This window comes from Clytia hemisphaerica, unplaced genomic scaffold (genome assembly GCF_902728285.1).
Source record: "Clytia hemisphaerica strain Z4C2 unplaced genomic scaffold, Clytia hemisphaerica genome assembly, whole genome shotgun sequence".
Classification (NCBI taxonomy): Eukaryota; Metazoa; Cnidaria; class Hydrozoa; order Leptothecata; family Clytiidae; genus Clytia; species Clytia hemisphaerica.
The window spans coordinates 321,019-344,015 of record NW_027103734.1 but is presented as its reverse complement, the minus strand read 5'-3'; the positions used below and the strand labels follow the sequence as shown (position 1 = coordinate 344,015).

General features: G+C 35.2%; 2 protein-coding genes across 3 annotated transcripts in view; one reads left to right on the top strand and one right to left on the bottom strand.

Annotated features, from left to right (window-relative positions):
* The first annotated feature begins 592 nt into the window (after positions 1-592).
* Positions 593-22,997, top strand: part of LOC136805032 (trichohyalin-like) — an 85,333-nt gene continuing 62,928 nt past the window's right edge. Inside the window, exons 1-15 of one of the 2 annotated variants that reach the window (XM_067061566.1) lie at positions 593-936; positions 1,420-1,534; positions 2,398-2,571; positions 3,044-3,150; positions 3,979-4,116; positions 5,305-5,510; positions 6,266-6,296; positions 7,153-7,222; positions 8,596-8,656; positions 17,977-18,116; positions 18,363-18,431; positions 18,924-19,140; positions 19,390-19,518; positions 19,654-19,761; positions 20,574-20,728. In XM_067061566.1, the coding sequence (XP_066917667.1) occupies positions 665-936; positions 1,420-1,534; positions 2,398-2,571; positions 3,044-3,150; positions 3,979-4,116; positions 5,305-5,510; positions 6,266-6,296; positions 7,153-7,222; positions 8,596-8,656; positions 17,977-18,116; positions 18,363-18,431; positions 18,924-19,140; positions 19,390-19,518; positions 19,654-19,761; positions 20,574-20,728 (1,992 nt within the window). In that variant the 5' untranslated portion in view covers positions 593-664. Of the gene's footprint in view, positions 937-1,419; positions 1,535-2,397; positions 2,572-3,043; positions 3,151-3,978; positions 4,117-5,304; positions 5,511-6,265; positions 6,297-7,152; positions 7,223-8,595; positions 8,657-17,976; positions 18,117-18,362; positions 18,438-18,923; positions 19,141-19,389; positions 19,519-19,653; positions 19,762-20,573; positions 20,729-22,997 lie in introns of both variants that reach the window. The other variant, XM_067061565.1, reaches the window with a different exon arrangement.
* On the bottom strand, positions 10,708-15,925 carry LOC136805025 (uncharacterized). Its single transcript, XM_067061557.1, has 5 exons — positions 15,391-15,925; positions 14,306-14,372; positions 13,479-13,580; positions 12,984-13,052; positions 10,708-12,612 (listed from the first exon to the last, which is right to left on the bottom strand). Exons 1-5 carry the CDS (start codon positions 15,720-15,722, stop codon positions 11,584-11,586), a joined length of 1,599 nt encoding a protein of 532 aa, XP_066917658.1. The 5' UTR covers positions 15,723-15,925; the 3' UTR covers positions 10,708-11,583.

The following is a 22,997-nucleotide window of genomic DNA, read 5'->3' as shown; positions in this document are numbered from 1 at the left end:
TGTTTTTTCTTAGTTTTACAGATAAATTGATAAGTTCTGTCTAAATTGTCAACGTTTGAATGTGGAAGGGTAATTTATAGCATTATCTACTCGTATTAGCCATTTAAACGTCATTAATGACTCAAAAGAGCAGATATTATAGATTAACACCTTTTTCTTAACATTTTTTTGTTTCTATTTATTTCACGATATTTGAATCATTTATTTGAATCATAATTGAACCATTGATCTTTTTTCTAAAATTTTCTTTTTCTTAATGAATGGAAACGTCTCTTTACGCTGAAGAGGATTCTAGAATTTATGCCGGCGAGTTTATTGTTTAGCGTGAATATGTATACGAGGCAGCGAGCCGATTTTTCTGATTTGTTGTCAGACAGACATCAATAATGGTCCTTTTCAGAAAGCATCCAATACACATAGCCACTGATTTGTACAGAAGGAATAATCCAAAATACAAAAGATATTTAGAAAGATTGGATTTCATTTTTACTTTTCTTAGCTCATTTAAGATAATTGACACATTCAGTGCCGTCAAATGATGAGTTCATACTGTTGGTATTGATTTTCACCTATTTTTTTATTTAATATATGCAGTTTTTTAAGAAAATAGTAATTAAATTACAAATGAAGAAAACATAAAACGATAAAATATGCATCGCGAAAAATGGCAAGTCTGAAAAATTTTCTAAAAGGAAAGAAAAAATCTAATCCTGATAAAAAGGGATCAAACTATCACTCATCCACTGGAAATCTCAGCCGAGCAAGTAGTAAAGGCAGCCAGTTAAACCTTGCTGGATCAACTGATAGTCTCGGTTATATACTCAAAGAAAAGGACCTTCCCAAATTCCTCAAAGCAGCATGGCAAGGGGATGTATCGAAATTAAAGCAGCTAACCAACAAGAAAACAAACTTTGATGAGACCGATAAAGAACAGAGGTAACAAATTTTCTTTTTCTTGGGATGTACATCAGTATACTTTCACTACTACCGATTTGACTACTTTTTCACTTTTCTCTGAGAAATTATTATTTGATACCTACAGTGTACTCTCACCAATCCAAACTTTTATTATTTGGATTTAAGTTTTAAAAATAAGCAAGTGATATATCCCTTGATAATTCGTTAGATTTTTGAACTTGAGAAATGGTTTCAAATTATAACATATAACGAAAGTTAACTGTTGGAAAGCAACATATATTACCATAGCTACAGTTTTGAGAATCAGCACTCTCTTCCAAACAAAAAGAAAAACTATGAGATATACAAGATTTAATTTTAATATCCCTAGTTTCTAATTCCATCCCAGTCTTTGTGTTTTACCTGAATTCCAAGCAATAATTTTAAAATCATCTTTATGTCTTTTTGATTGGGTTGACTACAGATATATTAAAACATCCCTTGTCTATTTCCGTATTTTAGGACTGCATTGCATTTAGCATGTGCCAAAGGTTTTAAGCCTGTGGTAGAATATTTGATAGGAAATGGAGCTAACACCAATAAAAGTGATTCAGAGGGTAAAACACCCTTAATGAAGGTAATAACCGTGTATTATTCTCAACTGTTCTCAATGCTTCAAATTAAAATATGACACGTTTTTTTTATTAGAACATCCAAAAATTTTTGAAGCTTGGCTTCCGGTTGTTCTTAGCTTTTTGGATTTTAATAAATGTTCTTAAAATATTCTTATTTTTCTTGTGACCATTTTGACTCATTTTCCTAAGAAATTGGCTGTTTTCGAGTCTGTGAAGCCTTTAAAAATGTTCCTAACTTGTTCTTAACATTTTGGTCATCGAAGCCTTATGTTCTTATATATGTCTTATAAAAAAATGTGTAATTAATTTGAATTTGAATCAAATCATGACAATGATTTCTGGAAATCCTCAAAGATTTATTTGAATGGTATTTTTGTTGTTTCTTCATTATAAGTTTGAAATTCTTACAGATAGTCTACAATGGAACCCTGGAAATCCAAATTGTATTTTGTTGTGATTGAGGATTTTACCATCACCTAATAACTTTGAATAATCACTTTAAAGATTGGACTTTCCAGAAAAAAAATTTACCCCACTGTTGAGGATATTGATTTTTTGAAGTATTAAACCCCCTGGATATCCACTCTTAAAAATATGCTCAACCCCCTGGATATCCTCTCTTATAAAGATGCTTACCCCTGGATATCGTATTTTTTACTTGAAAAGACACTTTACCCCGTGGATATCCGCTCCCTTGTAGATATTTAACCCCCTGGATATCCACTTTTGAACAAAAATTGTTAACCCCCTGGATATCCAATATCCTCAACATGTTGGGGGCACGCACTATTTCTGGAAAAGCCCATTATTCTTCCTAGCGATTCTTAATTAACTTGAAATGCCCACTTTGTTTTCATTTGTACAGGCATGTGAGACCAATTCCTTACAAATTGTAGACATTTTGCTACGTGCTGGTGCCGAAACGAATATTTATGATGCAAATCATATGACAGCTTTGCATATCTCAGCAGCAAGTGGGAATGCAGATATTGGACAGATGCTAGCTAACAGAGATGCTAAATTGGATGCCAAGGATATGGTATGGATGGTATTTTATTTAACTCACTTAGGTTACATAGTGTTGAGTGTTATCCAGAGGTATAAATACGATCTCCGGGGAGGGGTACTTGGCCAAAGGGGTACAGGCTCTGTCACTGGTCAGAGTACAAATTTTCACCTCCACCAGTTCAAAATAGAAAAGCCAGTCCCTCATAGGGTATCTTTTAGAAACTTTGGGAAGAAAGTAGAAAATTTTGAGAAAAATTCGGAATTTTAGTCCCATTCAAGATCATTTTTTCATAAATTTTAATAAAATTGTTCAAAGAATGGGTCCCAGACATGGTCCATTTTTGGACCTCAGTGGAACATCCAAGGCTATACCCCTTCCACAGTAGACAATCCAACTTGAGTGACAGGCTTGGTGAAAAGTGAACAGTTGTATTTTGTTAATCATTTAGACTGACCTTTACATCTTCATATTTTGACAATGTTTGTTCACCTTTCTTTTTTAGAATCAGGTGACTCCACTACATTTAGCATGTGCATTGGGACATATGCCATTCACAGAGTTCTTGATATCAGAATATGTACAAGTCAATCCAATAGACAACCAAAAAAGGTAAGTTATATTTAATAAGTGTCCGTCTTTAAGACGTCTTAAAGGTTTTGTTTCTAAATAAGAGTGCTATCGTTTGCTTATTCATCAATTCTAATTCACAAGCTTTTTCTTATTTGTTTGACACAAATGTGGAGCAAGATTGGTTAGAATTTAGAGAAAAAGAAAAACAGTTATTTGCTTATATCAGCATGATATAACAATAACAAGACTCTGTCCTGATATGAAATATGTGTCTGTAATGAAACAGGAACACTTATGTAAAAACAAAACCTTTAACTAATATTTTGGGTCAATAATTTTTTCTTACTCTTTTACTTAGGTTTTTTAGATTATTAGTGAAATTTTGAAGATAATATTTCAACTTCAACTTCTTGCTCTCTTGAAACTAAGTTAACTATACAACTATGAAGGGTTCTTAGAAAGGGTCTGGTAAGGATTTAACTCACTTTTTGAATAAGAAGAGATTGATGTTAGGTAGGTAAATTTAAGTTACATGAATTAAAAACTCCATACAAAACCTTAGGAAACAATATTTTTCATGGATATGTTGTGCGAAGGTCTTTTCACACTGTTGAATCTGCCAAAAACATATTAACATTACAGGAGCACAACCAAATTTTCTGGAAAAGTTGGCTCTCCCCTTTCTTTAGTGACTTATAGGTATACTTCCAAACTTGAAAAATTTGAAAGTGCAAAGAAAACCTAGTAGGATTGGGATTTTTCATAATTGTGTGGGGTGCCAAGAAGAGGACTTTCCGCACAATGTCACGGATATTTGTCAAAAACAGAGTTTTTGAAAAGTCAGCCTGATAATTCTTGTTGTTTTAGGACACCATTGATGACAGCATGTATTGAAGGACACATAGATATCGTGCAACTCCTCCTTGAACATGATGCAGACCCGGAAATGGTTGATAAAAGTGGTCACACTGCTGAGGATCTGGCAAAACAATACAACAATGGACCGTAAGAATACATTTAATATCATTCATTTTCATTATTTTCTGGCAAAGTGAATGTGAGTTGACTTTTTTCCATTGAAACCTTGGAAATGAGCAATACTTTTAACTAATAGACGATTATCAATATGCTCTTTTACGCGCTTTTGTAATGTAATGTGTTTGTAAAAGATTGTGTTATAAATTTTTTTCTGATTTTTTTTATGAAAGTAGTGTGCAAAGGGAAAGATGGCTGAAGCAGATTTTTCAAAAAAGTATAACAACTGCAGCTGTTTTTCTATCATAGTCTAAGCACATTCATCATTGGGCTGGGTTTGCTTTGCATTCTAGTTTATCTTCTAAAGAAAATGTTTTGACCACTCCCGATATTATACCATATTTATGCTTATTGGATAAAGGGCTCTCGTTAGCCTTGGCTAGATTATCAAATAGGCTTTTCCTTTACGAGATAGTAAAAAAATTGGCTATTTTGAGCCCTTGAGCCTTAGCAACCGAGTTGAATGCTATAAAAAATATAAGCATATATTACAACTCATTAGCAGTTTTTTTATATATTTTTTGGACCAAAAGTTACAGGCCTCCAAATATGCCCATTTTTGTCTTTTTTTAGCCACTTTTAGCTTACTTTAACAGAGGCCGCGGTTTCACTTTGAAAGTGGTAGGGCCATGGTTTAGTGTCTAAAAGGAGGTGCCACCATGGTTGGCACCGAAGGGAGAAATTTTTGAAAATTAGCCCTTCTAGATAGACTGCCTAAAACAGGTCTTTTTCAAAGTTTTTACGCAGAATTTAGCTGAATCAGTAAATTTTCTTTTTGCTTTGAAAAAAATGTGGTCGGGCCAAGGCCCGGGTGGCCCCCGGCTGCCGCAGCCCCTGTTTAAAGGGCTGTATTTTTTATCCAAAAGATATATAAAAATTCTGAAAACATATTTGAGTTCAGCGAAGTTCAACTTTTTAGACAAGTATAAAATTCAATATTTTTGGTCAAGTAGAAAAATTCTTCATATTTTAATCTTGATTTTCGGAAATTTTTAAAGATTTTGAAGTCTTAAAATCATCCACTTAAGATTATCTTTTCAATACCTTTTAACTATATCTTTTCTCCTTCCAGAAGAATCTATCAAAACATGCGGCATGCTATTTTTTTGGAATAGATTCCTTTAATAATATCCTTTTGATGATTTTTTTTTCTTTAAGGATTTCAACACTTCTGGACAGCTTCTTGAAAAAGAAGAATAAAAAGCTGACCTCACCATCTGGTAGCTCCGTCCCTTCTCGACATTCATCACAAAATAACAGACCGTTATCACCGGCTGATAATCAAGATGATTTGTTCTCTGGCTCAAATGCTTCAGACCATAACTTTGCCAACATCTTTGGTGGACCTGCGCTCAATACGGGTGGTATGAATTTTTCTAACAAAAATTTATGAATTTTTCTAAAAAAAATTTTTTTTTTATGAAAACTTTCCAACGATTTTTTAGTGAATAAGAAATTAGCTTTTTTAAGTTACTTTATTAATATTATTCAGTGTTTTATCAGTCATTTTTGATTTTTGCTAAAAGTAACCCCCATAATCATGAATTGTATCATTTGTTTCCTATGTACACTGGTAACATAATAAACAATGTTTAGTGAGTGAGTAAGCGAGTAGAATCATCTGGTGGCTGTCGGCAGAGCCCGGGTGAGGGAGTCTATCCCCTTTTCTAGTTGTGCTAGAGACCTTGGAGATCAAGTGCTGAGGTGGAGAGCCTCATCTTCTCCAAGCGAGCTCCAATCCAAGCTACTCATCATTACGCTGTCTTGGAAAATGACCGGGGATCGAACCCACAACCCTTGAATTGTAAATCGCTGTTGACAAATGAAAAGGTCCAATTTCAAAATTATTGCCTGAGAAAATTTAGATTTTTTTCTGTTGTCTGAGCATAAATTTTGAGATTGACCCTGTTGCATGTAGATTGGACCCTCCTCGTTATGCCAAATGGGCTAATCTCAAATTTAAGCCTAGCCAGACAGAAAAACTGTTAGCTTTCTCAGACACTAATTTTGGTATTGGCCCTTTTGATTCGTCAACGGCGAAATGAGCCACCTGGCCACTATTATGTTATCATAATGTTATCCTACCATAATAAACGATGTTTCATTTGTTTGTTTACAGGTAATGCATTGACTGAACGCTCAGAAGAAAGGTAACCATAATGCTTCTCATTGTTCAATTGAAAGTTTATCTCTTACCTCATACGAAATCATCTTTTCTATCTATGTATTTCTCAAACTGTAATGCATATAAGCTACCCTTAATAGATCTTATCGGAGTTTTTGATTTTTCTAAAAAAGCGATGCATTGTGGGATTGTTTCGGGAGTATTAAGATAGAAATCTCTTAGGAATTCCTCGAAGGAATTCTATTTTAATACTCCCGAAACAATCCCACAATGCATCGCTTTTTTAGAAAAATCTAAAACTCCGATAAGATCTATTCGAATGCGATAATATCACACTTTTCCGAAATCGTGCTTGAAATTATTCGAATGGTATCGAGGGCAGTCTTGTGCAAACATTTTATGGGTCAAGCATGACAAAAATGACAAAAAGTTACTTATAAGGATAATCAGATACGTGGACTGTGGATTCCTTCGATTGTCCTGGGCCCGGTTGTTCAAAAGTGGAACGGAAGTTAATCCCCGCGGTTAACTAATCGAAATTTAATCGCGATTAGCGCTAATCGGGATTTAATCTAATCGATTTTTTGAACAACCGGGCCTTGAGCAAAAACCTCAAAATATTTTTCCCTAACTATTTTCCAAAATAGAGATATTCAAGTTGACTTTTTAGTAAGAAAACAATAAAATTTAACTTAAGAACTGTGTAAAAACCCATTATTAGAAATCGCGGATTGTGATATCTCGACTTTGGTAAATACTCGAAAGTTTTAGTCAGGACCGCAGAAGTTTTCTGTAGGCCAAAATATTTCATACCATCTAGTAATTATTCATTTGAGAGATTTCTTTGTCTCTTCTTTTAATACTAAATTTCAATTTCTCAGTCACTCTGAAGAACTTGGGAATACAGAATCATGGGCTGACACAGATACTGATGACTTGGAGAGCGAAAGAGTAAGAACTTTCTGTTTTACGTCTCCTCAGGTCTGCATACGTTTTTTGTCTCCACAGGTCTGCATACGTTTTTTGTCTCCACAGGTCTGCATACGTTTTTTGTCTCCACAGGTCTGCATACGTTTTTTGTCTGCACAGGTCTGCATACGTTTTTTGTCTGCACAGGTCTGCATACGTTTTTTGTCTCCACAGTTCTGCATACGTTTTTTGTCTGCACAGGTCTGCATACGTTTTTTGTCTGCACAGGTCTGCATACGTTTTTTGTTCTCCACGTCTGCATTTTTTTGTCTGCACAGGTCTGCATACGTTTTTTTGTCTCCACAGGTCTGCATACGTTTTTTGTCTCCACAGGTCTGCATACGTTTTTTGTCTGCACAGGTCTGCATACGTTTTTTGTCGCCACAGGTCTGTATACGTTTTTTGTCTCCTCAGGTCTGCATACGTTTTTTGTCTCCACAGGTCTGCATACGTTTTTTGACTCCACAGGTCTGCATACGTTTTTTGTCTGCACAGGTCTGCATACGTTTTTTGTCTCCACAGGTCTGCATACGTTTTTTGTCTCCACATGTCTGCATACGTTTTTTGTCTCCACAGGTCTGCATACACGTTTTTTTGTCTGCACAGGTCTGCATACGTTGTTTTGTCTGCACAGGTCTGCATACAGGTCTGCATACGTTTTCTGTCTCCTCAGGTTCTGCAACTTTTTTGTTTTCTGCACAGGTCTGCATACGTTTTTTTCTGCACAGGTCTGCATAGTTTTTTGTCGCACAGTCATACGTTTTTTGTCTGTCTGTATACGTTTTTTGTCTGCACAGGTCTGCATACGTTTTTTGTCTGCACAGGTCTGCATACGTTTTCTGTCTCCATAGGTCTGAATAAGTTTTCTCAATTTGTGAAATTCATTCGTATGAAAATTCTCATAATTCTAATCAGTCATTTATTCGTTTTCCTGCTGTAAAACCTTCTGAATTAAACTAGGACTTCTTTTTATGATATATTATCAGGAAAACAGAAATCAAATTTTCCTTGGCTTTAATATTTTGCTTCAACTATGGACGAAGAAGCTCCATCTAGTGTTTTATATAGAAATAAAACATAACACATTTTTCTTTTAACGATATTTCGACCTCTTACCGTGTCTTTTTCAAGTTCAATGGGTTTTTAGTAGTGTTTCATATAAGATGTCTATAACTTTTCACGTCAGTTATTCTTTTTTAAACGACATCACCTTACTAAAACTTCCTAACTTTTTAGCATCGTCAAAAGGCTATGACCACCTTTTATGTAAGCTATGTATGAGTCACCTTAACCTCCAAGTTAAATCTACATTATTTAGTTTATAATTATTGACCATTTTGTTGTCTATCTTTTAGAAATCAAAGGGACCAAATCTGAATGCAATGATGAAAATGAGAAAGGAAAATGAAAATAAAGGTATTTTATACTTATAAAGATGTTTTTGTCTAAGTCAGTCTAAGTTGATAGATTTTTGTGTTGTGTCAACACTTACAACAGAAATAGATCAATTCTACGAAAATGGTTGAGGGAGGCTACAATGGCCAAAAATATAAGAACAAGTTAAGAACACATTTTAAGGCTTTGGGGACTCTAAAATATCCTATTTCTAAGGAAAATGGACTAAAGTACTCACAAAAATAAGAACATGTGAAGAACATTTTTAGACTAAAAACTCAAAAAACTAAGAATATCTGAAGGCTCCAAAAATTTGGATGTTGTTATAAAAGAAAACGTTTAGGGACAATAAATAAATAGAGAAAGAATGTAATGAGTTTTTCAAATCATTAGTATTATTACATGAGTTATAAACTACGAAAAAAAGACAATAATTTTTATTAGATAAAATTGTACACTGATTAAGTGCCGCCCTCTCATAAGGAATAAAAATCACGAAGATAAAATAAGGTAATTCTAAAAGATGAATCACCATTGAAATTTCTCCTAAATCATTGTTAAAATGGATACTTCTCCCACCTATCTCTAGCCCACTACGCGATTTCTTTTTGATCACTTTTTTGGTCAATAACGGTTTATGTGAAAATTTACAGATGGAACGGTTTCAAGAAAAAAAGTTCTACCCGTCCGGTACAGACAAATGTTTTTCACTTTCATACAGAGTGTGAGTGTGAACGAAAATCACTACGCTTGAAAAATAATGAAAAGACTAGAAAAATTTTAAAAATGCAGGGTGTTTCAAAAAAAAAAGTACATAAGCTTGAAATGAGATTATAAAAAAAACTATAAATCTAAACCTTTCTCTGTTGGAAAAGAGAAAGGATATAAACCTAAATCAGCATACATTCTCTTTATTTTATAAGAACCAGTAAATTTCAGTTGTTCTCGACTGTTCTTTTTCTTCATTTTGACTATTTGAGCCGCAATATTTTCTTTATGTTGGCAAAAATGTGTTTTTTTAGGCTATTTACCAAATTTTTACTAATTTTTTACCTTTTCTTCTAATTTTTGTCTGTTTCGAGTTTCATCGTTCTTATAAAAAAGTGTAGTATAAATCATATATGACTTACGATATAATAATAATAAGCCACCTGCGCTGGAAGGTCAGCCCAATAAGCTTAAAACGATTAGAAGGAAGTACAATCAAGAAACTTAAGAGGTTGAAAAGCTCATTTTGGTTGAACTTCAGACAAAAAAAGTTTAACACAAAGTTGAATTTGTCCAAAGCAGACAGAGGTTTGATGGATTATTTCTTAATGTCTTAAACCTGTTCTTTATTCTCTGAGAAAGTATCCGAGGCGGCCGCTTTATAAAATGTTCACTGCGGCTTTCACCACTTTGGTTCATTTTTGGCATTTTTATGTTGATTTATTTATTTTTTCTCCAGTCAAGGCCGCCCCTCGTTTATAGTTGAGTGTTGAATTTGGGAACCTGTCAGATATCTGCAGAGCCTTAAAAAGGAACCCTGACAAGCAGCACGTCCCCGTACCCAGTTTTGCCTAAGTCCCCTTGAGATTTTTGGTGATTAAAGAGAAATAAATTAAAAAAAAAATTATTGATTAATTGATGCATCGAGAAGGAACTGAGAAGTGAATAATTTCAATTTGAAGATAATTAATTTTTGGGGAATTATAGGGGTAGGATCCGCTTACGCTTTTCTAAAATCATATAAGCAACACTATAGATGCCAGGAATCAGCAATGACATTCACCGGATTGGTTACCGGGTGGAAATAATCTCATATCATAATATCATATCACAAGATTGGTTACCGGGTGGAAATAATCTCATATCATTTCACCGGATTGGTTACCGGGTGGAAATCTCAAATAACACCGCATAAACGGATTCACCGGATTGATTACCGGGTGGAAATCTCAAATAACACCGCATAAACGGATTCACCGGATTGCTTACCGGGTGGAAATAATCTCATATCATAATATCATATCATATCGACCGGATTGGTTACCGGGTGGAAATAACCGGATTGGGTTACGATTACACTGGCATGAAGAAGATTCAAAATTTTCAATAGAAGCGTAGCGTAGCAAAGCCAACCCCTAAATTACTACTTGACTAACAAACAGGAACTTGCATCCATTTTATTTTCAATATTAGCAAATAGTAAAGTTATGAAGGAAAGGTGTGGGAGGGCGGGAACCAAGACTGACGATGTTCGAAAGAAGCGTTACTAGAGAGACTGAGGTATTTTATATATGAGACCACGCACGAGGTCGGCTAAATTTAAAACCCAGACTTTCTGGTCAAAGTAGATCTGGCGAACGCACACGTCTGACAGGGTGTAACGGGCGTTTACTAGGGCGCCGTCAAAGACTCTTATTTCAATTAACCTGAGTTATGAATAACTCCATATAAACAAAAAAAAAATCATTTTTTACTATCTGCTTTTTTATTATAGTGTTCTTTTATTATTAAGTATGCGCAAATCTTTTGATGAAGTTATGTGTTTCTTTTTTCTTCCATAAAAAAAATATTTTTCGCGCCAAAGTTTTCCCGATAACTTGTTTTCCGAAAATAATCCGAAATCGGATTTAAACTTAAACATCTTGACGACCAGAAAAAAAACTCGAGAAAGGGATTTGAAGGGTCACCGTGGCTGACCAATTAATTGCCATCGCAGGCAAAAAAATAGAGATAAAAATACTGTTGCTATTGTTTTCGAAAACCCGCGAAGCTTCTGATTGGTCAAGCGCTGAAATTCTATTGTAAAGTTACGTGACCTAGGTAGGATTTCCTACCTAACCACGGCACACTTTACAGCAGAAGCACGACATCTAGTCCTTCAGGCTTAATAAATCTATGATGTAAACGTTTTTATACCAAGACACCACTAGCATAATATTTTTGATGGAAAGTTTTTTATTTTACTCTTCAATTTGTAACATGACAAAAGGGTTGGAATACTGTTCATCTCCATTTAAAGATAACATTGTTCCATTGAGTGGAATTTTCAACTTTTTGTCTTCTTCTTTCCGATGAAGAATGTAAACGTTTTTATAGTAAGATGGTAACACGACAGCAACATTGAGACACATTGAACCTTGATGTTCACTCAAATAACTTCCTACTCCATCTGAATGTTTTGTCCATTTTATGTCTTGAGTTGCCTTGTTAAAATCATCGTAGGTGTTGTGATTTATAACGGAGATGTATCCTATTATGTACTGTTGACGAAGTTTTATATGGCGGTTTATTATCACTCCTCGATCAGTCGCCAATGTGAATTGTACTAACCTTTCATACCAAGACTTTGAGTATACAGAACCTTGATAACGATTCACAACGTTTTTCATTTGTTGAAGGTAATCACAATCTCCATTGAAATCTTCATTTGTATTGATTTGTTGGACAAAATCATTCCATTGTTTTGCCTCCTCGTTTTGTATATAATCTTTATCGTAAAGGTACCTATTTGTTTGAATTTTTTCTCTTACATTAATGTCACTCAATGTTCCATGTAATTTACCGACGGTCTTTGCGAATGTTTTCAAATTCTCAACATCTTTTCTCTGTTCCTTTAAAGTCTGCTGCTCAATGTCTTTAAGATTTTCCTTCTCTAATAATAGAAGCTTTTGATGATTATTCAAAACATTGTCATTTTGTTGTTTAAGCATCTGGTTTAAATTTTCATTTTCACATTTCAACGATTCGATTTCCTTGGTATTTTTTATGAGAAGATCGGATTGGGTTTTATATTTGTATTTCAGATCCTTATTTACTACTTCAAGTTTGCCTAATCTTTCTTCGAAGCGTTCGATTGTTTTGTTTTGGTTTTCGACTAGCGTTCTATTTTCGAGTCTCTCTTTTGCCAACACATTTACAACGTTCAAAAGCAAAGCTTCGTGGATGTGTCGATTCATTGCGTTATGTTTTGGTAAATTTTGCGCATCGAACTAAAAACAAACAGAATTTATAAGAGCTGACGAGCATGATAAAACCTGGACAAATTGAAGTGAAAACAACTTATTCAAATCCTGTGTTCTTTATACAATTCACTTTCGCTATTTCAAACTCAACAAAGAATCTAATTTGTCAGAGATTCGAATTATGGAAAGCAATTTACGAAGACGAAGGTTTCTCCTTGACAGAAAAATTAGTTCGAGTAACAGAAGTTTAAATTAGCAGGGAGGCCACTTTATGTAAAATAATTTCTAATTTCTTTATGAAAATTATACAGAAGACATGGAGTATAGTATAAGTACAATCTTTCTCCGGAGAATTTTCATTGAAAAGATTTTCTTTTTATTGATGAAAGAAAACTTACCGTATTGAGACAACCCAACTCGAAATATGGGCACTTTATTCTGCCATAGTCACATTTCTTAACGTGGACCTAAAAAATAAAAAGGAGATAAGTCTTAATTCGTTTGTGTCATAGCATGGGTCTTTTAAGATAGAACCTCCCGTTCCCTGATGTTTACTGTTCTAGTAATCATACCACAAAGATTTTGGAATGAGAGTACGACCTTTTCAATCAGGGTCAAGGGGTAGGCTTTAATAAGATAAGCCCTAAAATAGATGATATTAAGAACATAGGGGCTCAAAAAATGTCAAGAAATTAGAATAGTGTAAAAATGAAGCTGTGCCTGGTATGACCTGGAATGAAGTTTTAGCAAAAAAGGTCAAAGAAGAACAAAATTAGATAGAAAACCTAATATCCCTGAAACTTGCCCTAACTAACAGTTTTTTGAGTTTAAGAACAGCCGAGCCTCTACAGAATGGTTCTTATAAAATAAAAAAAGAGTGTTTCTGACTTTACCTCATAATCCTTAATGGAACCAATCCACGGACAATCCTTTTGCATGCAATGAACCCTGATCGTGTTTTGTATGAAACGATCAGTGGACTTTACCGACTTTTTCTGAAAAATTGAAAATAAAGAACTTGTTTAGTGGATAGCAAGTCTTACTCTTATCACCTTTAACATCGATGTCAAGAATTGCTGAAATTCTTCTTTTACGCATGAAAAGTTTGATACCGAAATACCGTCACTTTTCTCAAACGCCGACAAAAAAAAAATGAAAACTACCGTCACATCGTCCAACTAGAATGCCGACCCTTTTGTAGGTATTTTTAATTTTCAAATAAATACACCCATGAGTCATAGTTCGTCCCCCCTTAAGGGGGATGTCGACTCCCCTTTCTTAAGGGGGACGACACCTTCCGAAAAAATGAAGAGGGGTGTCAGAAATTTTCATGAAAACAGGGGGGATAGCAAGGAAGGAGGAATAGTTTAAGGAAGGGGGGCTTACATATATATTGTAGATTATTTTCAATCACTGTTATGAATTGGTCTTTATGAAAGAAAGTTTTCTGTTAGAGTATGTAAGTAGTCTGAGTCAAAAAAGAAAAATAAGGTTATCATTTCGCTTTCTCTCTCTAAAGATATTTCACATATATTTGTTAGCTATTTTTGTCCAAAATCCTTGCCCAAAAGGCATTTTTAAAGGTTAGGGGGATGCCAAGGGGGTCATTTAAGAATTTGGGATCAGACCCCTTTCCGGACTCTGAGGAGTTTATCGAAATCTATATGACTTATAGCAGTTCTTCTGCATGCAATAAAAAGTACTGAAATAGATAACTCACGTCTTGAACTTTGTAAGGTGTCATGCATACACTGCAAAGAAATTCTGGATTTTTCTTCGGCTCTTCCCTGAAAAGAAAGATTCATGGTTTAAGTATCACCTTTTTTCTAAGTTTGTCCCTTATCAGCTGTTCGTTTCAAAAATGCAAATGTTTATTTTAAAACTTGAAGTAGTGTAGTGTCTTCTATCAACCCAAGTTAAGTTTCAAATTATCATTATTTTCATCTTCCACTAAAGTTTTGATGACATCTGAGGAAAATATGAAAGCTTTTTTAACTTGAAAAATCTATTCTGGGTGAACTTGACATCCAGACATGAAAAAAACAATACAGATCTCTTAATTAAGTCCAAATTTCACTTTTCCTAAAGAAAATGTATGACAGCTGAACCAAACAAAAACTACCAAAAACAATCCAAGGAAAAAAATCATATGGCAAAACCAATGGTAAAAATCAAATGATGGAAATAGTCCAAAAGAAATAATTCGAATACTGCCGCGAGCTTAGTGTAAAAATCTGCCACTTAGTACACACCCATCCAACCAATGCCACACACCTTAATAACTATTTCCATCCGACATACAAAGTATAAAAGACAAATCCGATACCATTATTGTAAGGGCATATAAGTAGCTCAGTTTCGACCCTTGTTGCTGGACCGACTTATGTACCAAGAAGAAAACAGGATCACCTGCGACACAGGTCCACCGAAGTGGTCATCAGCAGTAATTTTTTCCCTAACATACAGTGGGCTCTTCCAGAAAAAAATTGTACATGGGGGGTGAAGGATATAACAATTTTTAGTGATTTACCCCCCGGACAGGGTGACTTCTGGCCCCCTGGACAATAGGTTTTACTCCCCCGGACAAGCATCCCCCCGGACACACCAAATTACCCCCGGACAGAGCAAATTTACACCCCGGACAAGGCAAATTTTGATGATTTTTTGCTACCCTCCGGACAATATATCCTCCACCCGGGGTGTACAACTTTTTTCTGGAAGAGCCCAATAAGGTAAAATTAAGAAAATAAAAATCGTCCTTAAAGTACTGTATTTTCTAAATAGAAAAAGAATGTTTGAACTTACTTTTCTGCTTTCTCAGTTTGTCCTTTCTCATAGTGGAGCAAACAATCCCCACACATCAAATGTTCACAAGGAAGCTCAGTTGCTCCTTTGATTAAACACAAACAAATGGGACATTCGAATTCTTTATCTCCCTGGCCTTCCACCGCTTTGAAAGCGAATCCTGTTGGTACTTTGTTCATTTTATCCAAACATTTATCACACTTGTTGGATGAAGAATTCGGAGCTTTTGGTTGTAAACAAATTGAACATCTTTTAGGATCCTCCATGGCTCTGGCACCTTTGGCAATTTCCTCTTCTTCGCGGCGAAATTGACTCTGTTTTTCTGCACTCATAATTGCCTAATTTTCCAATAAAGCTGTCAAAAAACCACAACAAACTTATAAAAATATTCAGTCAACGAGAAAATGCTCCTAGCAGTGAGTCAACAACTTGTTTTAATACCACTCCCTCTATAAAAACGTACTACCTTTTTCCTTAAACTTCCCTCTCTCAAATCATGTGATTCAGTATAATCCTTGACAATGAACAAAAACTGTTGTGATTGCACTCCAAGACGTTGATTTCAAAGCTCAATACACTTTTTTATAAAAACAAACTACATATTAGAACACGAGGCTTCAATGGTCAAAATGCTAAGAACAAGTTCAGAACATTTGAAGGCTTTACGGTCTCTAAAACTCCCCATTTCTTTGGAAAAAAATGCAAAAATACTCACAAAATGTTGAAAATAGGAAAATGTTAAGAACATTTTTAGGCTTAAAACTCTTAAAAGTTAAGGATGAGCCGGAGTTTTTACAAGATACTTCACTAATTGGTCATTTAAAGTGATAGAGATGACACGTTCTTTAGAAAAAGTAATAAGATTCTTTTATTACATCTTAACGACCAACCAAATCAAATAAGAGCTTGTAAAAACTCCAGCTTGTCCCAAAAGTTAAGAACATCTATAATGTCTTCAAAAATTTCTTGTAAAAAACCCGTATATTTTGCTCACTAGCTAAAGGAATGTCTATATAATAGGTATTAAATTTGATGGTTTTTATAAGTTTTTACAAAAGAACCTTTTTATTTACGTTCAATAATGGAAAGATTAAATACCTGATTAAAATCAGCTTTAGAATAAACTTTCTTTCATGTGTAAACCAGTTTAAATATAGGTGTTTTGTTTGTTGCTGAACTTTTAAAGACTGGTTTCTTTGAGGTTAACAAAACATTGGAAATTATAAAAAAAACATTACGATTGGTTTAAGTAAAACAAATTAGTCATAGTTATCGCACGGTACCGAGTACAATATGGGACATTTTTGGACCTACCCCGGTGGAGGTCCTATAAATTAACCTTTGTCCGTTCGTTAGTTATTAGCTTTCCTCTAGACTGGAGTCGTTTATAATGCGTGTAATACTAATAATACCAATACCAATAATAATAATACGGGATTTAGTTTGTATAAACGACTGGAAGAATCCGGTGTTCCAGCCTCATAGATACAGGGGCTAGCTACGCAGAAACTTGCGTAGCGAGAAAACAATTTATCAAGCAACAAGAATTATTTTGAGCAGGAAAAAAATTATAATTACAATATTGACACTTGACTTTTGTTTGGAGTTAGTGCACAAAGGTTTCTAGACGACTAAAATTGTTCCATTCATTACTTTTTGCTTTATTTCTACTATGTATAAATTAGTCGTCTAGCTTGCTAGACTAGCTTTCCTCATGATTGGCTCGTTAGTTTTTTCTGATTTTTTGCACAAAGATGCATAACTATAAACCCTCGAATGTGACCGAGCCCGGTTTTCCAAAAAAAAAATTTTGGGCAAATTTGGGCCAAAAAACGGCTAAAAAACTGATTTTTTGCATGAAAGTAGGGTACCATCGTAGGTAAAAATTGGCTTAAGCTGATTTTTGCTAAAAAAATTTGTTGGCTCAAAAAACGCATGTTTATCTATAAGAATCACTGTTAATAAGCATACATCAATGTTCTTAGTCAAATAACTCAATTTTGTTATGAGATAGATGTTTTTTTTTGATGTTGACAATATTTTCCGTAAATCTTGGTTTGATTATGATGTCATTGTCATCATCAAAATCGTTACTCGTTTTTTTTTTTGCTTACTTTAATTGTTTGAGTTGTTTCCTGTTGTTAACTACTCGGTGATTTGTTATTTTAAATTGAGAAACTTTTAGATTAGCTATTTAAATTTCCTTAAACTATTATATAACTCGGTTCCCAAGTACCAGATTGTTGATAAGGTTATTATGATCAAGCCAAAAATTACGAAAAAGGACGCAGCAACTCGGTTTTTCATATAACTCATAAAAATAACTCGACCTCAATTTCCGTGGACCGGATGACTTTTCCGACGGCCAATTTTCCGCGGGCCGGATGACTTTTTCAGCGGCCGGATAACTGTTCCGACGGCCGGATGACTATTCCGACGGTCAATTTCCCGCCGGGCGGATAGCATTTCCGCCGGCCGGACAACTATTCCGCCAGTCGAGGAACTATTTCGGCGGCCGGATTTCCAGCGAATTCTGACCTTTACCCCCCCCCCTGATACATTCGTTTCAATTTTCTTTTTTCACAGACAAACCTACTGTTGCTAAGAAGCCAACTTCATCAACAACAAAAGACAGTTCGTTTCTACCGAAAACTAATGTGACAGCACCGAAAAAGAATAAACTTCCATGGCAAGATACTGTCTCTGATGATGAAACTGAGAGTAAAGTAAGTTCGATGAGAGAGCGAATGAATGAATGAATGAATGAATGAATGAATGAATTTGTGCACGAGTGAGTGAATGAATTAGGGAATGAAATAATTGATTAATTAATTGACTATTTAAAGAATAAACGACCATAAGTGAATGCTAATTCGTTGAACAATTGTTTTTTGGGGAAAGAATAGATTATTAAATTTTGATTATTGATTATTGATTTCTTTTTTTCTTCTTGTTTATTCCAATCTTTATAGTGGGATGATGATGATGACATGGCCATGGGAAGTGCTAGAAATCGAAAAACTGCGTCCAAAAACAACCTGGTAGAGGTTCATGTTTTCTTTATTTTCCTAAACAATACGTCACTTACAACCAATCAGCTTTTGTAATAGTGAAGTAATCTGGAAGGCACTGTAGGGTTGCTTATTCTGAATTATAACTTTTCGTACCCTAAAAGATGAAGGTGTGGGTCACATGAAGATTTAGGTGATATCGGCTCCCAAAGATTGATAACAAAGGTTTACAGGATAATTATCGTTAAAGTCGTGCCGGCGTAATTGAACTCATTCCCTTGGTCGTAGTTTCCACATGTTGGAGTACACACTGAAAGTGAATCAGTTTCAGATTCAACACATTATTTTGGATGAATTTCATTGTCTTCTTAGACCACATTCACACGCTGCTGTTCCGTTTTGCTTCGAAACGAAATGAAACCACTTTATTGGTTAAACCATTAGAATGGCTTCATTTTGTTCCAGAATTGGAACAATACCGTGTGAACATGGTTTTAAATACTTTTGAATTCATCTCTCCAGGATTCTCCAGCACCACAAGCCACCACTAAATTGACATCCACTCCAAAGCTCCTCACCGTACCTAAAACAACTGGAGGTGGTCTAGATCTTGACGAGTCAGCAAATTCAGTAGATTTTGATTCATCAATGCCAGATGGAAGTTTCGGTGATTTGCCGTTGAGTGAATTAGCTGATACTAAGCCTAACGAAGGGAAACAGAAGATTAGCTTCCTAAAAGGTGAGATATAATACTTAAAGGGAACTTATTATTTTTGCGGGAACTAATTTTAACGAGCGGCAACTAGCCGTCCCGGAGTCGATTGAGTGGCCTTTTGACGGTGTTTAAAAAACTAGTCCATGTCTAATATTCAAAGAAATAAATGATTAGAAATAATAATCAAAACTACCCTTCCATGAGTTGTTTGAGTGGCTTTTTTACTCGGTTTTATAAAAACTGATCCAAGTCTAATATATCATTTTTCCATAGCTTTGAATTTGAAAGATGACGATGATGATGGGAGCGATGAATCAAGTTGGAGTGACAGCAATCTTAATACTCCTCCACCGAAGCCGAAAGTTCCTTCCAATGTCGAAAAAGATACCAGCAAAAACTTTGGTAAGTACCACAGCAATATCAATTCCTAATGAAAGACGTTATTAGCTCTTTTTGACTAGAGTCCAATCTCTTTAGAGGCATCCCTTGTTGTTTACTAAGATAGAAAATTTATAGCAAACAAAGCGTTTTTTATAGCAACCACTCCAAAGAAGCTTGCCTCGATTGGTCAAAACCCGACAATAGACAATGAAGATGAATCAGTCTGGGACAGCGAGACTGAATTACCCTCCTCTCCGAAACAAGGTGTGAATGACAATTTTTATTTACACAATTCTTACTATCTGACAAGACATTTGACTTGCTCTTCGACCACGCCTGGCAGAACAACCGTATAAGTGGGGAGGCTGAAAGGATCAAAATGAGATAAAATTCGCTAGGAATTGGGAAAGAAGTCATTTGCTCAAAAGTGGGAAGGCTGAAGTCTCCCCAGTCTCCCCGCTCCCGCCGGGCATATTGGACTCAAAGACCTTATACTTAGATATACATGAAAGCGGTCATAGCATGAACGTAGAGCATCCAGCTACGGTGCGCAAGGTTGTGGGTTCGATGCATACCAAAGATTCTCAAAATGGTACTTGATGCCTCTCTGCTTGATGCTCAGCAATTCAACAGACGGATCAAGGGTATGTGGAGAAATCTAGGGAAGGAGTAGCGCCCTCCCCCAGCTATAGAAAAGTGAGCCTTCGGGTCGCCCTCGACTGCGGTCGCAAACTTACTTAGATAAAAATTGGATTCAGAAACAAATAGTGTTCGCTAACCCTCTCATAATTGCTTCCAGACCGTAATTTTCGTAAATGTTAATAAGTGTTTTACGAGCTTATAATAACTCAATTCCATTTTACCATTAAAGCATTTTTACACGCACGTAAAATTTTGTTTAAGATCTTAAGGATTGGGGTATTTCCATAAGTTTAAGCCTTGAAAATGTTTTGAACGCAAGGACAAACCCATCTCAGTCAACTTCAATGAATAGAAAGATAAAGCAATTCTCAAATGACAATGATCTCAAGTACATTTTTAAGTGAATATGAAAAATACTTTGTCTTTATACCAAGATGTGAAGCCTGGACCTTCGACCGGCACCACAACAGCCCAAGAGCCGCCACGACCACAAGTGATTTCCAAGGATGGCAGTGGTGAATCAGAATCAGAATCAGAATGGGACAGTGAATCTCTCATGCCAACTAATCGAAACACTGAATCTAAAAAGGTTTCAACTTTTGTTGTATAGGCCATTTCACAGTCGCAAAGTGTAATGGGTAATCAGGACCACTGCGCGCTAATGACGACTTATTATTGGTTCAAAGTTTTAAATTTTTTTGAAGATTTTTGCGTCTAGCCAACCGAAAATCGTTACTAGAGCGCAACCAGTCCTTATTACCCATGATTCATTTCGACTGTAAAATCACCGTTTTTGAAAGAAAGCTTTTTATGTTTTGTTGAACACGGCTACAAAGGCATTTAGCTCGAAATTTTATTAACCTTTAGACACCGCTGTTTTTAAAAACAGCGCGCGCTGCTGCCGCTGTTTTTTCATGAAAATGGAGGTTTCGCGGAAAATGTCATAAAATCTGAACCGCTAAAGCTTAAGTAAAAAGTAAACCCATTTTGAAAAGCTAAGGATCTATTTTTTCAGATAATACCAAAAAGACGCCTCATCACCCTTTTAAACCTGACTACACAGCCACAAATCGAAACAGTAAAAATTCCATGTTTACGATTTTTTCACTTTTTTTCTTTTTTTTGACAAATTGAATGAAAAAAGTGGGTACAAGGTAAAGATTGGTCCCAGAAAAAATGTGGTGTTTTAGTTTAGGTGAGAAGCCACCATTGTGTGAAATTTCAGGGCTGAAGAAGCTCATTTTATCTCAGAATCTAAGTTTCGGTGAAGCACACTTTTCCACCAAAATCGATACTCTGGCCACAACAGGTAAATAAATAAGTGGTCCCGTTGCTCTAAAATTGGCCCTGCACTTACCTAAGCCGTAAATACTACAATAATAATAACAGACTCTCTATCATGTAAATCAAGCATAAAACACCGATAGTGGAAAAACTGAGCAAAACAGCCTGAGTTGTTGGAGCTAGAGAGAGGCATGTTGTCAGGAAATACCCACTAAACCCCTTCAAACCACATAGAAAACTGCCAAAAGGTTCCTATCTCATATGAGATATTATATGCCTGAAACCAAGAAAAAACCAGACATAAACATGACTTTTCAGTCCAAAAATCCATCAAATACCCTCTGTCCACCACCAAAACGATGTTTTGTTGACATTTGAAAAATACACCGACATTGAGTTCCGATATCTCGAGATGTATAAAAGCAGGACCCGTAAAATTTTGAATGAATGAACCTTCACCCCTATCCTGTCTGCTAAATTTTACAGAATAGAAAAATTCAAACTGGTCTTTATTTTATTAAACTTTGAAAGGACCCCAGTATCAAAACGTACGTGGTACGTCTCTCGGCCTGTATATATGACGTACGTGGTACGTCTCTCGGCGTCTAAAGGTTAAACACCCATTTTAAAAAGTACTATTTTTCTTGTATAGGGTGTCTGGACTTAAAAGTATCGAGTTTGAACATGTTATTGATTAGAATTAGAAAGGTTCGAGTGTCTGCTATAGCCAAAAATATTAGAAAGTACTTCGTCATACTGGCTTTGTAATGCAAAAGTTAATTTTTAATATATCAATATTTATGATTTGTTTTGGAATTCTTAGCTGGAAGTCTTTCGTTCTTCCCTGGATGCTTGTATAAACACTGTATGAAAAAATATTTCACCATTTTTTTGTCAAAAACAGAAAAAAATAAAATGAAACACGAAAAAAGACACAGAAAGGAAGATGAGAAAGTAACATTTATAAACGATTGTAATAAAAAAGACTACTGATACTTTCGGTGATGATGCTTGGCAAAATTGAGATGTCTTTTTTATTACTCCCTTGTTTACACAAATGCAAGTATTTAAAAAAATTTAAAGGAACTCAAAACTCTGTAAAATAAAGGATGAAACACACTCCATATAAATATTTCTAATCTTGAGATTCAAAAATTAGGGGGGGGGTTATCTAAAGAATCCATTTACTAAAAATAGACAAAAAGAACGGCAAATTTCGCCGTCTACAACCCCGACCCGGTCAGTTTGTCAGTTCATTCCTCTTTTTTTATCACGGGAATTAACTATGGGACTGGGCTTAAAAAATTGTTGGTTTGCCGTCACCCGACCCTACATTTTGGAGGTGGGTCGGTCGGTCGGAATTTTTTTTTACATTTAGGTAATTTTGAATAAAAAACAGAAGTGCTAGCAGGGAATTTACGATTCTTATGCTTGAGACAAACAAGATACGAGTTTTGATTTTTTATTGTTTGAAGTTTTTGAAGGAAAAAAAATCTTCTTTAAAATGGCAATAAATTTTTTTGGGTCGGCAGGTTTCGAGGTAGGGTCGGTCGGGTGACGGCAAACCAACAATT

What these genes read in the sequence shown, in the direction of transcription:
- LOC136805025 (XM_067061557.1), bottom strand. Translation starts at nt 15,722, where the DNA reads ATGAGTGCAGAAAAACAGAGTCAATTTCGCCGCGAAGAAGAGGAAATT. An exon ending in CACCTTACAAAGTTCAAGAC is followed by an intron (nt 13,581 to 14,305) that starts GTGAGTTATCTA and finishes TCAATTTTTCAG; the next exon opens with AAAAAGTCGGTAAAGTCCAC. An exon ending in GTTCCATTAAGGATTATGAG is followed by an intron (nt 13,053 to 13,478) that starts GTAAAGTCAGAA and finishes TTTATTTTTTAG; the next exon opens with GTCCACGTTAAGAAATGTGA.